The following is a 20,923-nucleotide window of genomic DNA, read 5'->3' on the forward strand; positions in this document are numbered from 1 at the left end:
AACTTGAATTTTTATATTTTTTAAACCTGTTTTCTTATAATTCTTTATAACTTAAATTTCCAAATTTTTAGCTATCAGTAAAGAAATAGTATTATTTAGTGCTCTTTTAAATTCATAGTATATTTTTATTCTTTTCCATCCTTAAGTTTGTCAGATTAACATGTTTTATTTATGTAAATTCAATGTTATAATAGTAATAAAAATAACTACATTTTAATAAATACTTAGGCAGTTGTTTCCTAACAAGCTATTTTTCCTAAAATGTTATATTGTTATAGGTAATGTCTTCATCCAATCACAGATATAAACACAGTATATTACAAAGGCAATGATGCAATTGTTACGCATTTCAGCTATGTAAAATAGTAAAATTTTACAGTGAGTTCTAAAAAAAAATAGATTGGTCATATGTGGAGTCACAGTTTACCTAAATATATGTTCCACATATTGCTAGTCCTAGTAAATGCTAATAATTGTTCTCTTATTCATCATCATTTTTTCTGTGATCTCTGTTTTGTACAACTTACATCATTCCTATTTTCTCGAAGCATCCTCTGAGCAGCCTTGAGTAGAAAAAAGTCATGAATAAGCAGTTAATGGCTGTTCACAGCAGAACAATGGGAAAAGTGACCAAAGGTTGATTTTAAACAGATTTTATATCACAGCCTGTTTGTTTCTTCATATCATTTGGCAGTGCCAGCTCCTTCTCGATTCTTTTTTCCTATGTAGTGCCTTCCCAGTCATGTCCTGTTGCTAAAACCACAAGATGAGTTGGTAACGGCCACATGTCAAATACAAATGTTAATTTTTAGGTCATGAATTAGTAGATCAGCAAAATATGAAATGTTAAAATGTAAACCTACCTGTCACAAATATAAAGTTTTTTCTCTTGCAAAAATTATAGGGGATGGAGTGTTAGATCTCTCTACAAAGAAAACCAGCATAAAATCTGAAGAGTCATCCATATGTGATCCTTCTTCTGAAAATTCAATGGCTGGGTAAGCAATATCTAGGAAACATAATTTAATATTAATATACAATTATCTCTACAGAGAACTCTTAATACTACTTTGAGTAGATTGACATATATAGCTTTCCTCCAGAATTTTTGTCACTCATATGTGTGTCTCTCATACCTTTCATTTGTCCTTTCTCTTTCCTTTTTATTCTTTCTGTTAAAGAAAAGTTATCAGAACAATCACCAAACTTTAGTTCATGTTACTAAAATGAACTACCAACTTAATCATAGGCTGCAAACTCTTAAGAAGCAGGACGAGTCGAGAAAATTTAAAATTCAGTATTCAGGAGGCAATTTTAAGGAAAATATGTGATTTCACTATTTAATTTTATAAACAATCAGCAAATTCTAAAAGTACCATACTTACTAATTCTTACAGCTTAGAGTATTTACATTTTTTTTCACTGTGCTTTAGGTGTGGTGGCAAACTTTATATAATATATACAGTGATATATATCTAGCAAACACCACAAAAAGTCCTTTCATACTTTGAAGGCTCTCTTTAAATTAATTAAAAAATCAGCAGTGAGATGCTATTCTGCTGGATTTTTGGATTTTTATTTAGTGACTTTTGCATCTTCCCATTAACAAACTGCATAGGAAGCTTTTTTGTCACATTTAAATCTTAGCTGGAGAGTGTGATTTGTTTCAACTAAGGCTGTACTAGCTTCTGAGTCATAAGGTACAGTTAGCTTCTCTTTGAGAAAATTACAGTGATATATTTGAAACAGAAATAACATAGTAGTATCAAATTATTTTACCCAAATATAACTTATCTACTTGTTTCAAATTTTAAGTTTTTGTCTAGAGAAAAATTAGTCTGTGGAAATATGAGGTGTTTGTGTTTGGAAATATTCTTGCTGCTACAATTTTCCTTTAAAGGGGTTGACTCTTTTATTACTTGTTTAGCGGTAACGTCACGTTTCTACTAACAAAAACTCCTTTAGGATTTGGGTATTTTTTATAATGGAACTCTAATTGTACAAATAAAAATTATAAGTGTTGCTCTGCAAGCATCTGTCAGAGGAATAGCAACATCATGAGAATATTTTTACAAATACTGAGTTAGGATTTTATGTTCTTGGAAGGTCTGCCCGTTGAGGCCACCGTATGATTGACACATTGTCCTACCAGGACTGTAGCGTTTGCTTTGATAAGGAGTAACTACTACATCTCACAGACTTAAAAAGAGTCATAAGCAGTGATGTTACCTAAGCAAGGAGTATAATAAAGGAGTGGACCCTCCCCTTCCATAGCTGTGTGAGAGTCTCTCATGCATCAGTTTACCATCGTTTCATTCCATCCATCCAGGAGACTACACAGAAACAGAGAGGACTATGTGGAAAGAAGTGCTGAGTTTGCAGATGGTTTGCTCTCAAAAGCTTTGAAAGACATTCAGTCTGGAGCACTGGACATAAATAAAGCAGGCATACTTTATGGCATACCTCAAAAAACTTTACTTCTCCACTTAGAAGCCTTACCAGCAGGGAAGCCTGCGTCTTTTAAAAACAAAACTCGAGATTTCAATGATAGTTACTCATATAAAGACAGTAAAGAAACTTGTGCAGTACTGCAAAAAGTAGCCTTGTGGGCAAGAGCTCAAGCAGAGCGCACAGAAAAAAGTAAACTCAATCTACTTGAAACCTCAGAATTAAAATTCCCAACAGCTTCCAGTTACCTCCATCAGTTAACTCTACAGAAAATGGTTACTCAATTTAAAGAAAAAAATGAAAGCCTACAATATGAAACTTCACATCCTACTGTACAGTTAAAAATTCCTCAGCTCCGAGTAAGTTCTGTTTCAAAACCACAACCTGATGGTCCTGGTCTGCTGGATGTTATGTATCAAGTTTCCAAAACCTCTCCAGTCCTAGAAGGATCAGCTCTCCAAAAACTGAAAAATATACTCCCTAAACAGAACAAAATAGAATGTTCTGGGCCTGTAACTCACTCAAGTGTTGACTCTTATTTTCTACATGGGGACCTCTCTCCTTTGTGTCTTAATTCTAAAAATGGAACAGTTGATGGAACCTCTGAAAATACTGAAGATGGATTGGATCGAAAAGATAATAAGCAGCCCAGGAAAAAACGTGGCCGTTATCGCCAATACGATCATGAAATAATGGAAGAGGCTATTGCAATGGTAATGAGCGGAAAAATGAGTGTTTCCAAAGCACAAGGAATTTATGGGGTACCTCACAGCACTTTAGAATACAAGGTAAAAGAAAGATCTGGAACACTGAAGACTCCTCCGAAGAAGAAACTCCGATTACCAGACACTGGGTTATATAATATGACAGATTCAGGGACTGGCAGCTGCAAAAACAGCAAGCCTGTGTAGATTACTTGTTAGGAAAATGTTTGTGTGTGTGTATGTGCGTGTGTGTATGTGCGTTGGCGTGTGTGTGTGTGTGTGTATGTGCACAGGTGTGTGTTTGTGTGTCTATATACACACGTGGGAATTACAGATGCTCACTCTGACAGGAGACATGAAATTTTACAGTTCAAAAACCACTTACATGCCTTTTGAAAAAAGTTTTATTCAGGGTTTTCACTGTGGACAGAATTATATAGTTGCTTACTTAATTCTGATAGTTTGTATTTAATCCTTGTATAAATAGGTGAAAAAGATTCAGGTTTTCTTTAGTAGTCAATAGCATAAAGCGTTGTGGAAAAACAAGTAATTGTCAAGTGAAACATTTTTATTGGTGAAAGACCACTCCAGCCATTCAGTTGAACCATCTTATAATGGAAATATGATATTAATAGTTTGTAAACATTTTTACCTAATACACTTACAGCTATTGTAAGTACATCAAACAACCAATCAAAGTTTAAATAGACCACTATCTCCATACTAAGAAAAATTAATATATACAGTATTAGTACACTACAGTGTATTCTATGAAATATGAAATGCACTCAAGTGCATCCACCAGGAATAGAAAAGAAAACCTTAAATGATATGTATAATGAAATTTAATATTTATCATTTAATAGTTGATTTACAGGAAGTTGGGGTTTATAAGGTATATACTTTAAAAAAAAAAAAAACTGACACATAGTTAACCCCAGCAGCCATAGAATCCTTTAATATAAGATGGAATACTAAGAACAAAAAGTAATTTAAATTTAATTATTAAAATAATTTAATTTTGTTTTTCATTTGAAAAATAAGCTAATGTGTAAGGTTAGAAAAGAAAGTTGGAATGCAACTTAGAGCATGTTTATAATGTGCACAGAAAAAGCTTGAGAATGATAATTTTGGTTTAAATGTGCTGGTTAGTTGATGTTATGACTACTTTAAATTTTAAGGATTGTGACACACTCCTACTATTGAAAAACCTCAGTGTAACTTTAATATATTTGCTGCTGTGACATTTCAAAACATTTTCAGTTTATCAAAATGAATTACAGATTTCATTTTGGTGGGCGATACATTATCATTTTGCTAATAACCAAATTTGCAGTTTGTTCAGGGTCTTGAATAGATTTACAGATGTTTAACACTGAAGCTGTTTTGAACTTTCAGTAATGTAAACTCTCTACTAATTGGGTAGTTAGAAGCTGGGCAGTGCATTTTAACTTTTACTAGACTCATAAGAGAGACCAATAATTTTTATATAGCAGTTTTAAAATGTGGTTCAGAGTATCCATGTTGGATTTATGGAGTATGCAGTTTTAGTGGTAAAATGTTATAAAGCATGTGCCTCCATATAAAGAATGGGGATTTGCTTCATATATTCAGAATTCTCCGAGTGCCCCTTTTCTCTGTTAAAATTCAGGTTCCGGTCATTTTTCTAAGCCAATTTTCCTAAGTCCAAAAGGAATACTTAAAGCTGAATTTAAAAAATAAGTGCACCTTGTCAAATACTTGTGTTTTTACACTTGTGTTTGTGTGTATCTAATAATCACATATATATGTAATACTAAAGAGATTTTCAGCTATTACATTTAAAAACTGCTTACATTACGTTTAAAGAAACTGAAGAGTGGGAAACTACACAACCAGGTAGTTACTTGGTCTCTTAGATCTATACTGAACCCTCTTCAGCTTAACGTTACCTGCATACTAGGGTATGAATCCTCTTGCTCTTTTTTTTTTTTTTTTTTTCCCAAGTAAATATACATAATAGATTGCAAAACAGCAGATGTCAGGGTCATCTTTCTTTTTAAAGAATTAAGCCATATTTTGTGAGGGCCAGAACTTGGATTATTTAATATATTTCCCCTCCTCCCCCATTGAAAAACAAATTTAAAAAACAAAGTAAATGTTTCACCACGATTTTATTGACCTCTTTATACAGAATTTTACTTGCAAAAATTTGGGGGCCTGAATGCATTACATAATATTTATATTGAGCTTTTTTATTCCTCACACTATATTTACATTAGTAAATTGATTGAGAAGTTTATAGTAAAGGGATACTTACAGAACACTTTTATATCATTTAGAAGATGACCTGACCAAAAACTTTACAGGATTCATAAAATCAGGGATCATTTTGCTATTGACTTCACAGTGATCAGTAGTTTTATAGGTAATATTATAGTTAATTTGCAGCATTTAGTATTTGTATTATTTATTTTTGGTCAGAAATAGTAAATTAAATATTTTTTGATAGTTTATAGGTAATGATCAACCCATAACTTTTAAAAGAAACAAAATGTTTCTAATTATTGAGTTAACTTTTGATTATACAAACTAGGAAAGGCAGGGAAATTTATGGGTTCCCCTTCTCCCCAGTGATTCTATAAAGATGTTCTTTATGTTAAACTTTCAAAGTACTTTATAAATTTAGTTACCAGTTACTACTTATTAATTGACAGTTTTCTGAAAAATCCAGTTTCAGCAGACTTTTAATGAAGGTGAAAGCAACCCTTATATGCTTTCTACTTATTTGAATGTTCCTCAAGTATTTTATATTTAAAAAAAAAAAAAAAAAAGAAGGAAAAGAAAAAACAGTGCCTCTGTTTTTAGAAAACTACTGCTCAGTAAAGTTGTTTAAACCATTTCTGGTAGCTAATGACAATTTTATATTAAATTGTATACTAACTTTAGTGAGACTGATTTTTTTAGTTGTTTACAGTACAAATACTTGTATTTGTTTTTTAATTGCAGTATTTCCATTGTCGCAGTAATTTAGTAAAACTCTGTGGCTGCCTTGATTTTGACAGATTTTGTTAATATAAACTGATTGTTAGGCAATTAGTTATATTTATGCATAAATCAATTGCACTATAATTCATGAATTATTTATTACAATATTTTCTAATGAATTCATGTATCTGTCTTGTGTTGTAAATGTACTGTAATTCTGTTCCTACTTTGTGTTGTTATATATCTAAATCTGATTGTATGAATTTTAATTGTTCAGTTAACGTGTTTCTAGGTTGTAATTTGTAGTAAAGCACTTCAATGCTTTTGCACTTAAATTTACAACACTGTTGGTGTGTGATTGATTTACTCATTCAGTAAAAAAAAAAAACAAAAGAAAAGAAAAGAAAAAAAACTGACTACACTGACTTTTTTGATTCACTATAGGAATTATTTATATTAATATGAAAAACTGACTTCTCCAAAGAACTATTTCAACAACAAAACCTGTAATGAGCAAACCCCATAGCGACATACAAAAAAACATAGGATGTTTTCATTTATAAATCAGCCTGGAAAAACTTAGAAAAAAATTTAACATTAAAAACAAGGAAGCTATGAAAGATTTAGGAACTTTACATAATCACTTGAGAATAAATTCTAGGTTGGAGACTTGTATGTATTCAACTATTATTTACTCATATTAGGTTTTTCTTTGAGATTCTAACATGCAAGAAATATAGAAAAGAAAATTTTTGGAGCCAAATAAACATTATGGAATTTTGTAATTTGAGAATTTCGTTATCTAATATCTTGATATGTGTGTATTAGATATAATCTAATACCTGAATATCCAGCTAGTCACTTTATGAAGCTATTCTTCATATACCATTTCATGGAAATTACCACTATGGTATTATGGAAGTTCCATTATTAAAAGTAATAAACTGAAAAAAAAAAAAAAGTAATAAACTGAATAAGAAACTTTTTAGAAGTATAGACTCCCTTGAAATCTCAGAAGACAGTTGTAAAAAACTTGGGGTGGTTCTCAGAATAGTTAACGCTAATCATTCGTTTTAATTATTTCTACTTTATACTTGACATTACTAACAAAAAACATGTAAGCATTCTTGAAACTTATGAAAGGAAAATAATCTTTAAAATATGATGCAGTGAATTTTTATAAGAAACAAAATCTCTGTTTATTCACAGATATATTTACTAGGCCGTAACATGACTTTAAAGAAATGCATCTTTCAGAAGTCTTTTGGGTTTTCTAGTGCTTATGTGAAAACTATAATTTTTAATTTGCTGGAAAAGAGTATAAAAATCACTTAAATCTTCATATTTGATAATTAACATTTCCTTATGTCTTTGTTCTCCATATATTTTTTGAATTATTTAATAGTGAATCTTGGAAATCCATTCCATCATTGACTTCTACTTGTGATAAAATTTACCCAAAGAAAAAAATTTTTTTTCAGAAAGGAAGGGATATTGGGGTCATGTCTGTGGACTTGAAATGTTTTATTGTTAATTTCATATCTTATCACTTTGATGACTGCTTTTGTCAAATCACATGTTAGTCTTGGTGAAATATTGGTTGAATCTAGTAAAGTTACCGTTTTTCTAGAAAATTTTTATCTAATGTTCAGAATTTGCTTCAGTGTTTTTGCTACTCAAATAACATAATATTTATAAAATGTAGTTAAATATTGCATACTTATCTGTGAAACAGGTTAAGCCATTTTAGAGAGCAAAATAAAATTAATTTCACTTTTCATTTTAAAATAAAAATCCTTTATTTTTTAATACACATGAATATAATAACCCTTTAAACAAGATAACAGTCTTTTGTAGCAATTCATAATCAATATATCCCAATTCCAACCCTAAATAAAATTTCTATAAAGCAGAGCTACTACTAATAATAGCAAATATAAGAAATCATGAATGGGAGGTTATTTTCATGTACAGAGTTTGGTGATATGTTTAATTTAAATAGATACTTTTCTGAAACAGAATTCTTTTAATATATTTTATTCTTGCTGCTGGTATTGGATTAAAAAAAAATTTTGTACACTTGTGCCTTGGTTGCTAAGTAATCTTGGGTATTAGTTAAATTTAGATGTATATTAGCTTCTTCAGTGGGACATTTTCCAGCATTTGAAATTAAATAATTAGGTAAGTAATGCCTTTAGTCTTCATGTAATTACTTTAGTATTTAAAATCAATTAAAAATAGATTTTATTTTTAAATAGCTTAAATTTTTTATTATTAGGTTAAAATGCCTGCAGCTTAATCTTAGAAAAAAAAAAACTGTAATTTACATGAAATCTAAATTCCTTAATTTTCCTTGTGAGTATGCAAAGCTGTCTTTTATTAATTTTTATTTTCACTACCTTGAAAAAATATCTATTTTAAATAAAGAATTTCTCCTACATCTTATTTTTCTTATTTGCACTAATATGGGTTGATAATTATCAAAATAACTTATAAAATGTATACTTTCAAAAATGTAACTCATGAAGCACTTTCCATTAAATATTCTTAATACATCCAAAGCACTAAACATTAGCGATCTATAAATATAATCATATCTATACTCAGGTTTTCTACAAAACTAGGGCTTTCCTTTGACTATTATCCTTGCCATAGGAAATTAATTATCATCAGTGCTTCATTATATTGTGGCTGAACAATAATCAAGATGTCACTGTTGCGGCTCTATAGGAGTTAGGAGTCCAGCAATACCAAAATTTCTTTTGCTCAAACTCTGTTAAAATTATAACTCCGTATAATACTGGTATTTTTGCTGTAATTCATTTTTTGTTTGATTTTTATTTTTAGTTCAACTGTTGATGCAAAATCAGAGGAAGCTACTAAAATGGAAAAAGGAAAATCAGCATTAAGCAAAGTTTTGGAATCTTTGTGCACACATCACCAGCAACAAGTTTTGGCCATGTTGAAATTTCTAGTCCAAGAGCAGAATGCTGCTTCTCTTTGCTATTGTAATACATCATATACTGTGTCTTCAGAATCTCAAAAGCCCCTAACTGAAGATAATTTACATGGCCTATTCTGTAGTTGTGAATATAGGCTGGCAGAAAGAGGGGGTCTACAAAGTGAAAGGCAAAGCCCTGGTTTTGTGCCTCTGCCAGTCTGTATTAAAGATTTACGTTGTTTAACTTGCCAAACTGTAACTATTGAGCACATTAAGACAGTGGTGAATAGAGGAATTGCCAACAGTTATAGTTCTCACAGGTGCTGTTCTGGACCGTTAGCAAACCTTCACTCTACAAAATCGACCTTTCAAGCTCCTCTTTCATCAAGGGAAGTATGCGATGTTTCAGTCCGACTCGAGGGTGTTTGTAGATCACGAAGTCCGTCACCCCCACCATTATCACCTGTACAGACTGAAGGATTTGAAAAACTGAAAGATGTCGTCTCGGAGCTTTCAGCCTTAGAAAATAACAGACTTGAAATAAACATTAACCAGCCTCCATCTCTCATACCAGCAGAAATAAACAGTGACAAGGGTGATCACGAAGGTAAAATACAAAAAGCTAAGAAATGCGGTAACTCTGATTATTTGCTCCTGGAAGACAGCGATAATTGTACTACGAATCATGAAAAAGGTGAAACTACTATAATTTTTCAAGATTTAATGGATCGTATTAATGAAAAATTAAAATCAATAGAAACTACAGATATGACAAACCTTACAAAATTATCTAGCAGTGATTGTACTACAGATAATGATTTAAAATTGAGAGATTTAATAGCCTCACTCTTGCATAACGCTAAGGCCAGTGATTACAGTTTTATGGAATTGCTGAGCCAACATGATAAAAAGGTAGAAAATAAAATTATTCAGACAAGATTTCGAAAGCGTCAAGAAACCTTATTTTCAATGCACAACTCTCCTGATTCACCCATGTTTAGAAGGCACTCTTTACAAATAAAAAGAGAACTTGCTAGTCTTGATGAAAATTTTGTAAGAAAAAAATATACTGAAAAAAATTCAAGGAAGTTGACACGCAATGATGAGATATTTTCAACAGACAAACAATTCTATCATTGCCAAGGGTCTTTACAAAATTCTAAAAGCTTGCAAGATAATAATCATGTAGAAACATCATTTTCACCAGATTGTGCATTACAATCATTGCAACTACCTCTTCATAGTTTAGAGACTAACTTGGCTTTTGATGCATTTTCAGAAAGCTTTAAAACAACTTCCCCTGGGAAAATGAGCATAAGAAAATCACAGGAGAAATCTGCAGCTGGAAAAAAACTTTTGCAAAATCACAAGGAGAATCCAAAACTGGAGAATACTGAAACGCCTCTGAAGAGTGATGTTCCTGGACTTCTGAGCAGAACTAAGCGAAATATTGTGCCCCCAGGGTGGTACTCTATATATGTCACAAATAATTATGTTTTCAAAAAGTCCCCTAAGGCCAAAAAAGTTTCTGAATCTACAAAAAGAAAAGATCCAGTAAAAAATATTCAAATTGAAAGCTCACACAATATAGATCTAAACAAAATTGCAATGAATTCTAACTTACAAGTTGTTGTGGAGCGTTTGGAAGACACGATAAATATGGCCAAAAAGTCTTGGAATAACCACTCATCTGAAGGATGCAGGGCATCCAAGAAATTGATAGAAATTGATGGTAAAGATCAAAATGCAGGTAGAAATATGACCCTTACTGTAAGCAGAATGACCTGCAAAGAGCAGAGTTTATCAAAATCTGTGGTAGCGGCCGGCAATATCAAAAACAGTCATATGCCTACAATAGATTGGAATAGCAAAAAACGTGTTAATCTGGAAAAGTCATCAATTTTAGATACAAGTAGCTTGATTTCCAGTGTTACAAGTGTGCCAACAAAGTATGAGGGCTTTGGAAGCTCTTCTTTTTCCAGCTATTCTAGTCCCATCAAACTCATGTTTCTATCTGAGGTTAAAAGCAGTGAAGGAGTCAAATATACTTTAACTTCAGTTGGTACTTCCAAGTCAAATACTGATCTTCCTTCTGAAAAATGTCCGACTCCTCACGTAACTGAAAAAAAACCAGAAACAAATGAGGACGTCCCAAACGCTAACTTGGAAAATCATAGTTCTAATCTTAATGACAGTGACACTCTTCAGGGAGGACTAAATAAGTTGAATTGTGCAAGTGAAACTACAGAATCGTCTGCAATGTTTATAGATGATATTAATAGTGATAAGCCACAGGACGAACCGAAGGAAAATCCAAGCAGTGGTATTGATTCATCTTTCAAACGAAAGCCAGGCAGACCTAAAAAAATAGGTCCCCAGGTTGTGAAGCAAACTAAGCGGCCAATTGGAAGACCCCCGAAACCTAAGGCTGAGCAAACAGATGTCGCCGTTTGCCAGAATGAGTCCTCTAGTGCTGGAAAGAAAAGTCCCGAATCTCTCCTATCAGAAGTAAAAGAAGGTATTTATAAAAAGAGTATTACCGTAACTGTTATTTATGGAAGGTCAAGAAGAGCTAAAAGACATGTTTCTGAAGGAGCTGGAGACATAAGCAACGTTAGGTCTGGCAGCAGTAAGGTTGCGGATTTTCCAGCTGAGTGTGGTGGCCTCCGAAATACTAGAGAACACAAGACTGACCCAGGTGAAAGAAGAAGTGCTGCTTCAAGTCCGACTACTGAAGGCGAGATCTTGGGGTCTGGCTTTGAACACGTTAGGCCCATCAAGAACAAGTCTGTGATACCTCAACCTTCCAAGAACGTTGCTCGGCCGAATCAGAAGCCTTTTGCAGTAACTAGGAAGCCTGGTCGGCCCGCGAAGGTGAAGATCTCTGGCATATCTGTGACTATTCATAAGAGTTTCACCTCAGGAGAGAGAAGTAAGCATTAGCAGCTGCTTGCCTCCTTTAGAACAAGAAAATATGTTAGAAAAACACGTAGCTGAAGAGAAGCGTGAACACCGGTGCGGTAAGGTGGGTGCAAGGCACGCTGGCGCTGGCGTATTTGAGAATGGACCAAAAAGTATGGTTGCCACGATACCTTTGAGACATTCTGTTAGGGATAGAAAACCATCTCTCCATTTCTTACATCCATTCGCATCTTCCAGCTCACTTATTTATAGAAACGCTCTGCTCCGTAAGTCATATAAACTCCGTTTGCAGAAAGGTAAAAGTCAGAAGGAAAAACATAGGCAGTCAAGGATGAAAATAGCTTCGAAAGGTGCCCCGGGAACTAGGAACTCGAGGAATGCAAAAATGCGTTTGGAAGATAACAAATTAATTCCCATTTCTGAAGTATCTTTGGACCCTATAATCTCATCAAACCCCTTGCTCAGGTGGTGGGCTGCTTCTACTTCAAACGATTCCTTATTAGAAGAATTAAACAATAGATTTGAGCAAATAACAAATGCTTGGGTGCAAGTGAGTGGAGATGAAGCCGAAAACTGTGTTCATAAAAAAAGAGAACACGTTGAAAATGATAATTTCAAAATAGCCAACCCTTTGGAAACCTGTCTTTTAGAACTTGAAGTTTCACCTGTAAAAATGCTTTTTCGGAAAAAGTATGATTTGAACGAACTCTGTATCTGGTTTATGCAAACAACAGAAACACAGTCTCTTTCACTAGTTAGAAAGGCAAATGCTCGAAACCCTTTGGAAGTAATAAATACCAGAGGAATTAAACTAGGAACCAAATATTCTAATTTTAATACCAGCCCCTTCAGAAAGCACTTTAAAAAATTTGCACTATCTTCTCCTTCAAAATCAGCAGGGAAGTTGCATATACTGCATAAAATGGTTAGCTCTCCACTGTTAAATGTGAAAAGTAATTTAACATTAGCTAGATTAAAAAGAACTGAGTTTAAGAGGTTACAACATGAAAGGTGGAAAAGAAAGGGGAAGTTGCACAACCATGGAACAGTTGATTGGATCTCTAAAAGGAGGAACTTGAGATTTTTCTGCCAGAACCAATTTTTAAATAAGACTGAGGGGGGAACAAATGCTGACACCCCACTCCAAGGAAAAAACACCGTAGAAAATCAGTTTATTTTGCCACCTGAGATCAGGGATGACTCTTTGCAGCAGAAGGTGGCAATGTCTGACTTGAAAACACATGCTAGTCTAGAGAATAATTTTAAGTCAGAGGCAAAGGAGAATGGAACAAATTGCAGCCAAAAAGATTTTGAAAAGGGACCAAGACTAGGAAATGTATGTCCAAATAATTGGAAGTCAAAAACCCTAAAAGATTGTAGAATATTTTTGAGGAAGATCAACTATCTTGAACACAGAAATACTTTTAAGCTAAATACAATCATTTACTCTCCCGAATCTGTTGACAGTGGAAGTAATCATCAGACTCGCATAGAAGAAGCAAAGCGCTTTACCCTAAGATCCCATTCTGCTAGGCAAAACTCTTTTAAAAAGCAATCTAAAGAAATGGAAAATGCTAAAACAAATAGTCCTTCAACCGATAAATTTCCTGGCCAACTTGACAATAGTAAATTAAATAAATGTGTTAACTATGACAAGAATCCTGATAGTTCTGACGTTCTTAGCAAATTGAACAAAAGAAAAAGACCACCTTGGAAGACCACAGAAATGTCAACAAAAAGACATAAACGACAGTCTTGCAACAGTGGACAAATGGCAAACTATTATTAAAAATCCCAACTAGGTAAGTTTTTCTCTGCTTAATTTTAAAGTTTCATTGTAGGTGCCTTGAGTAAAGTATGAGATCATGGGGAGAAGAGGAACAGCTGATTTAGTTTCAGTTTATTTCCAAAATACTTGGACAACCTAATTTCTTGGCACCTAGTATGAAACTCCTGAAATTAGGTTCTGCTCAGTGTAGCAGTGCGCGTCCCTACACCTTAATGTATCCAGGATTTTAAGCAAATTAAAATACATTTAGTAGAGACATAGAAGGCTTCTAAACATAGATCCTTAGTGTACAAGTTATATTATCTGCGTTTGCATTTTATCTAATAAAAGATATAGAAAATAGTTTGGTAAATACGCCCAAGGAGCTATCTAAGAATCCACTGCTGCGCTACAGGATAATGCATTTTCCTTGTCTTGATAAATTAATAGCTCTGAGACCACGTGGGCAGAAGTAAAGACTGTCTCGTTGCTAAATTGCTGGGGTCCGTTCACACACGTAATAATTGCGGCCTTACCGCCTCCCGAGCACCGTCGAATTGCTGCGACCCCTGCTGCTTCGGGAACCACGTTAAGACTCTGCTCTTTACAGAGCGTCCAGGAACAAGATATTTTCTTCAATAAATAAGCAAACTTGTTGAATAGGCTTTTTCAGGGGAGACTTGAACTAGATTGCACAGATACAAAGAGGAGGCTCTTTCCAGGGACCATCTGTACAGCCGAGCGAGGGGCCAAGTCACGCACAGGTCAGTGGCAGGTAGCGCTAAATTTAGGATGCGAACTGGAATTGGCAACGGTGCGCTGACTGGGTTGTGCAGGCCTGACAGCCACCCCGGGGAGACCCTTAGCCTGAGAACTAGCAAGACAGGGTGTGAACGCGCTGTTGCCGCCGAAGCCAGCTCCGCCTCTGCTTGTTGGAAGCGTAGACAGTTGAGGACGTGTGACAAGTGCCGGGTGTTTGTCTCATTACTTCCCAGACACGAAAGAGTGCCAGGTTACATTTGTGAATTTAAGGGTATTGTATCGTGTGGTTGCGTTGTTGCATTGTGTATTTTAGGGGCTTATACCGGTCCTGATGGATTTATTTGTGTTACCTTTTGTAAAACTTCTTTAAAAGCTAAAAAACGATTAAATCCTCTATTAAAATATTAAAAGTAATAATTAAACTCAAGTTTGAATAGGTTAGATGATTACAATGGCCCCCAAAATTCAGTTAATTGACTTTAAAAATACCTATTTAAGTAATATTTAACATGCATTCATTAAAAACTTTAACTTCGTAACATGTGATGATTAAAGCTTTAACGTTGATCAAATTAGAGTCTCCATTATGAAAGATGAATCAAATCTAAAAGTAATGTCCTTTGTTTCTTGTCCTCAGGATAACTAAAAATAGCGTAACAGATATGTCAGGAAAAAAGAGTGATGAAGCCTGATTTTTTAAAAAATGTATAATTCACGTAAAAATATACACACATATTTTTAAAAGACTGTCATGAATGGAGTATAAAGTGCAGCGTTTCATTTTTAATTCTTTATGCCATTCTCATTTCGTGCTGTTAGTTTACCAAACGTAGTTTGCATTAACTCACTTTACAACAGAACCGTTGTTTGTTCTTCTAGCTTCTTAGCCATTGTATCTTCCTCAGGTATAAATATAAATTTATTTTAGTATGATTCTCTTATCTCGCTAGATATCCTGGAAAAATAAAATGGAAGATGCCTTAGTATTATTTTTTCAAGTTAATCTCAAAATCCTTTTGTGGTATTTTTTAAAGATCTAGTATCATAGTAAGAGTTGTTTTTCACCTTTTCTCATTTTTAAAATTACTAGTACTATTTCCTGTTCTGCTTGAAGTTTTATTTACCTTTTACTGATAACTTTCCTTCTTTATTTAACATTCTTTTTTTTTTAATCAAGGACATTATTTTTTACAAATTTGTATTTATAACAGTATTTGTTATATTTATCTGATTTTAAAATGTTTCTTAAAGTGTTATTTTTTCTCATTATTCCTGGTATTCCATACTTCTTAATGCCTCTTTGGAAATGACCGTAAAATTCATTATTAGTTTTATATGTGTTTTTCTTCATCATAGTATAATTAGTGACTGGAGATTTGAGAGATTTTTAACAAGGACTTTTATAGAAGAATTCATAGGGCAATGTATATAGTGAATCATGGAATATTTCTCTTGCTGAAAAGTCTTGCTTCTACCATAAACGTCTCATTTTTGTACATTTCAAGATTAACTGTCCAGGTATAGTTTAATCCATGGGAGTCTTAAAACTTACTCTTCGCTACATGTGTACTGCTGTATATCAAATGTGGACATGAAAGGAAAGATGAAATGCAATTCTATTCCGAATATCCTCTTAATGCCTACAGCATGCTCCTAGACACTGTAGAAAGTTGAGAAAGTTCCCTTTCCAGCTTAAGAAAACAAGGCCTGTATCCCGTATTTATTCAATAAATAGAGTATATTTTATGTTTTAAGTGGGATATTCTATTACTAATCACATCAGTTAAGGGGATGGATGGTCAAAGTCCTAGTTTGTGTTTCACGGAGACCGCGAATAGGCCATTTCCGTAGAAAGCAGCCTGCTGTGCCCGGGGTGGGGGGCGGCTTGTGGGAGCACGGAGGACGGAGCCTGAACCCGGGTTTAGAGAATTAGGCAGGGATGCTCACCGGCCACCCCCGGCCGAGCCCGGCAGGCCGCCGAGGCCCTGGGCGCCGGGGGGGAGGTGCGGCCGAGAAGGCCTGCAGGACAGGAGCTGTCATCGCGGGGCTGAGGCCTGAGGAGCGGCCGCGGGCGGGGCACAGCCGGAGTTCGGGCCGCTGAGGGAAGGCCAGCCCAGCGGTGGGGCCGGCATCGGTCGTGAAACAAAGTCTGGACCCGACAGTGGCAATGAGGGGGAAGAACAGGCACGTTTGACAGAGGCCCAGGAAGTGGGATCCGATATGTTAGAGGAGGAGCAATAAAGGGTGATGTCCAGGTTTGGGCTTGAACATCTAGGTTCACTGAGATACGAGAGAACATTCAGGCATAGGGAATTTGGGATGTCCGAGAACAGATGCTCATGACGCAATCACCGTGGACCCTTGGACAGTGCAGTCTAGGGGTGCCGAACCCCCGTGTAGTAGAAAATCTGCAAACGACTCTGACTCCCTAAAAACTTCAGTGCCAATAGCCTGTTGACGGGAAGCCTTGCTGAGAGTGTGGACAGTTAGCAGGTATTTTCTGTCGTATGTACCCTGTGCAGTATTCTTACAATAAAGCTGGAGAAAAGAAAATTTTAATAAGAAAATCATGAGGAAGAAAAAATACATTTACAATATCGTGCGAATGTTTATGGGGGGAAATCTGCGTGTAAGTGGACGCGTGCATTTTAAACGTGTCTTGTTAGAGATCAGCTTTAGGTAATACGGGTTTGTTGCTCGGGAAAGAGGCTGAGATTTTGGGGTCCACAAATTGAACCCATGAGAGTGGAATAGATGGCTTAGTGTAAAATGGGAAGAGCCTGGGATCGCAGGGCCCCGAGGATATGGGGCGGGGGGAGGTGCACAGGGGCGCCTGGGTCGTCTAGTTGGTTGAGCAGCAGCTCTTGGTTGGTCTGGGCTCAGGTCCTGGTCTCCGCGTCGTGAGCTCAAGCCCCGGGGGCCTGAGGTCTGTGCCTCTGCGCTCAGGGGCGCCGTCTCTAAAATAAATGGATGAAATCTTCAAAAAAAAAAAAAAAACGGGGGACGGGGGATGTGCACAGAAGCGCAGTGAGGCAGATAGAGGAAGGCGGGAGGGTGGAGACAAGGAAGCGGTTCCAAGAAGGGATGGAACAGCGGTGAAGGCGGTTGATGACAGGTCGGATAAGCCTGGAGACGGTTAAGAGGTGATCGTCGTGATGCGGAGGGTGGCTGTGGGGCCGGAGACCGAGCGCGGGCGGGCGGGCCGGAGGAGGAGGGGGAGGAGAGGGGGGAAAGGAGAGGGGGGAGGGAGGGGAGGAGGAAGGGGGGAGGGGAGGAGGGAGGGGAGGAGAAGGAGGGGAGAGGAGGAGGGAGGGGGAGGAGGAGGGGAGAGGAGGAGGGAGGGGGAGGAGAGGAGGGAGGGGGAGGGGAGGGGGAGGAGGGAGGGGAGGGAGGGGGAGGAGGGAGAGGGAGGGAGGGGGCAGGAGGGGGAGGGGAGGAGGGGGAGGAGGTGGGGGAAAGGAGAGGGGGGAGGGGGCAGGAGGGGGGAGGGGGAGGGGAGGGGGAGGAGCGGGGGGAGGAGGACCACCGCGGCGGGAGCGAAAGGGGCGTCGCGGCGTTTCCGGACCGCGGGCAGGGGGGTCGGGGGGGGGGAGGGGGCCAAGGGGCGGGAGACCCGTCCGTGGCGGTGGCGGCGGCGCCGGGCGCAGGTTCGGGGAGGGGCGCTCGGGAGGTGGCCGGTGACTGTTGGAAACGCAGAGGCGGGACCTCGGGGCATCGGCGCCGCGAGTCCGGGGCAGCCGCGGGGAGGTTCCCCGCGTGGCCGGGCTGGGTCGGGGCCGGAGGGCGGCCTGCGCCGAGAGCGGGCCGGGGCTCGTGTCCCCGCGTGTCCGGCCGCAACGGGGGCGCCGCCGGGGCAGCGCAGGGCCCGGATTGCGGCTCCGAGCCGGGTTCGGGCGGCGGGTCGGGCCCGCTGTCTCCTGCCCCCCGAAGGCCCGAAGACACCCGGTTCCACCCCGGACTCGGGCCCACGCGCGGGGCTGCCCCCGCCCCCGCCGCCCCCCGGAGGGGACGCTCGGGCGGGGCAGGCCGCGTGGCTCCGGCGCGGGGTGAGCGGGTGACGGACCGCGGGGAGAGCAGCCGATTCTCCAGGCTTCGCGGCGACAGAAACGCTCCGGACGACGCGTCGTGGCCGCCGAGGCCCCGGCACCCCCGCCCCGCGCAGCCGGCTTCCTGGCCCCACTGCGGAGCGGCCCCGGAGCGCGGCTCCGTGCAGGTCCCGCTGGGGCGGCCCTGCAGCCCCCGCGACGCCCCGAGCCCCGCAGACAAGGCCGCGACCCCAAGCACAGGCTCGTGTGCGCACCCGATGCGCCCTGGGACCCGGTCGCCGCGGCCGAGGCCGACGGGCAGGTGTCGCCGTGGAGGACCGCGCCGCGCACCTGCAGCCCGTGACGGCCGCCCGGCGGTTGCGCGGCTCCTCCTTGGGTCGGGGGGGGGCGGGGGGGGCGGGGGCGGCTCAGGACCGGGGGAGCCGAGCAGGCCCCGGCGCACGCCGACCTCCCGGAGCCCGGGCTCCTGCAGCCCCCGCCCCCGGGGTGCCCCGCGCCGCTGCGCACGGGCGCTCGCGGGGCAATGACTCGGCTCCTCGGCGCCCTTTCCATTCGGACCTCGCGGCGCCGCCTCGCTGACCGCCAGGGCCCGGTGGGCCTGTGAAACCTCGGGTCACTTGAAGCATTCTGATGAAATCAGGAATTTTTGATAAAAATCCATTCTGTCCACGACTGAGTTTTGCTCCCCACCAGCATGACCTTCACAGGAGCGGAGTTAGGGGAAGGGCTTGGGCCCTGCAGCAGTCCTCGCCTTCCTGCGGTGCTTTATTAAAATACGCAGCAGCTACTTGCACGATCCCAAGTTTGGTGCTTTTTTCTTGAAATTTTCGTGGATGTGCTCTTGCTTTGTCAGCCGTTACCGCGTTTTTCACAATATTCTACTTCACCAGTTGTCCCTCGTCTTTCATGGAAAAGCATCCAATGTAGTCCACAAACTGTGGTCGAATAAGCGGGACGCTCTTGGTTTTGATCCCCGAGGCTTTGTGTTGCACGTTAGAGTCGCCGGGAACTCGGGGAACCTGTAAAACTACTGCGGCTTCTTGTTTTGCTTTGGCAACACGCTCTCACTTGGCAGAGGTCGCGTCTCCCTCCTAGAGGAAGGGCCTGCTGCAGAGCTGGTTTCGCACACAGAACCAGTTCTCTAAACTGGGCCGTCTGGCCCGGCCGCCCGTCCCTCACTTCCCTGGGCAGAGCTGGCGTACCCCGTGGCCTTTGTGGAGAAAGTTCGTGACCCCGTCGGTAGAATGGGGGGGAGCCCCGGGAGCCCCCAGCCGCAGTGCAGGGTCCTCCTGGCTCCTGGTGTTCCAGCTCCCTGGACCCGGACCTGCGGAGGGGGGGCAGCGTGGGGGGAGCCAGGATGCTGGGGGCGTGGGGGTGTGGAGGGTGCGGGGGGGCGGGGTGCTGGGGGAGCAGGGGGATGCTGGGGCACGGGGGGCGCCGGGGGTGCTGGGGGAGCTGGGGGTGCAGGGGAGCAGGGGCTATGGGGGGAGCATGGGGCTTGGGGCGCTGGGGGAGCTGGGGGTGCAGGGGAGCAGGGGGTGGGGGGACCATGGGGCTCTGGGGGCACCAGGGGTGCTGGGGGCGCAGTGGGCGCCGTGGGTGCTGTTCCGATGTGGGGGAGGGCACATCTGTAAGGCGTTTCCCGAGTCCGGTCTCCGCACGACTGGGGTTTGCCCACCGCGGCCAGGCCCAGGCTCTTCCGGTGTCACAGCCTTGCAGGCCCCCTACCCCCCGCCCCCCACGTCACACCCCCGCCCCCCCCACGTCGCACTGTTTTCCGCAGGGGGCACACCCACCCACCGAGAGTAGCAAGGCTGCCCTTTCCCCACATCTTCACCGACACTTGTTATTTCTGGTCTTTTTGATGACAGCCACCCCACTCTCTACTTTCTATTCGTCCCATCTATTATTTACTTCCTACTTTTTTATTCTATTTCATCCCTTAATCGGTTTCTTAAGAAGTTCTCGCCGTGGGCTTGCCCTGCACGTCTGAGCTCCGGTGGCTACACCACCTCACCTTTAGTCCAAGAACTTACAGGACATTTGCATGGCCTCCCCGCAGGCCTCTGCGCTGTTCTTATTGACATATATTTTGCTTCTATAAATGGTATAATCTTCCCAATGTGTTGTTGCTGTTTCTCCTTTTCATAGTGGTTCAAAGAGATTCTTAAAATAGGAAAAGTGGGGATCCCTGGGTGGCTCAGCAGTTCAGCGCCTGCCTTTGGCCCAGAACACGATCCTGGGGTCCCGGGATCAAGTACCCCGTCGGGCTCCCTGCATGGAGCCTGCTCCTCCCTCCTCCTGTCTCTGCCTCCCTCTCTATGTCTATCATAAATAAATAAATCTTTAAAAAAATAAACTAGGA

The 20,923-nt window shown here is 40.2% G+C and overlaps 1 protein-coding gene across 9 annotated transcripts in view; it reads left to right on the forward strand.

Moving 5' to 3' along the window:
- The window catches only part of LCORL (ligand dependent nuclear receptor corepressor like), a 150,050-nt gene that overhangs the window by 125,037 nt on the left and 4,090 nt on the right, over positions 1-20,923 (forward strand). For 5 of the 9 annotated variants that reach the window (XM_038533600.1, XM_038533597.1, XM_038533598.1 and 2 more), the window contains 2 exons: positions 905-998; positions 8,967-16,258. The exons of 1 other annotated variant lie outside the window; for it this stretch is intronic. In XM_038533600.1, coding sequence (XP_038389528.1) covers positions 905-998; positions 8,967-12,003 — 3,131 coding nt within the window. In that variant the 3' untranslated portion in view covers positions 12,004-16,258. Of the gene's footprint in view, positions 1-904; positions 999-2,329; positions 6,115-8,966; positions 16,259-20,923 lie in introns of those variants that run through there. 3 more of the 9 variants (XM_038533602.1, XM_038533607.1, XM_038533603.1) reach the window with 3 other exon arrangements.

The sequence above is a fragment of the Canis lupus genome, chromosome 3 (assembly GCF_011100685.1).
Source record: "Canis lupus familiaris isolate Mischka breed German Shepherd chromosome 3, alternate assembly UU_Cfam_GSD_1.0, whole genome shotgun sequence".
NCBI lineage: Eukaryota > Metazoa > Chordata > Mammalia > Carnivora > Canidae > Canis > Canis lupus.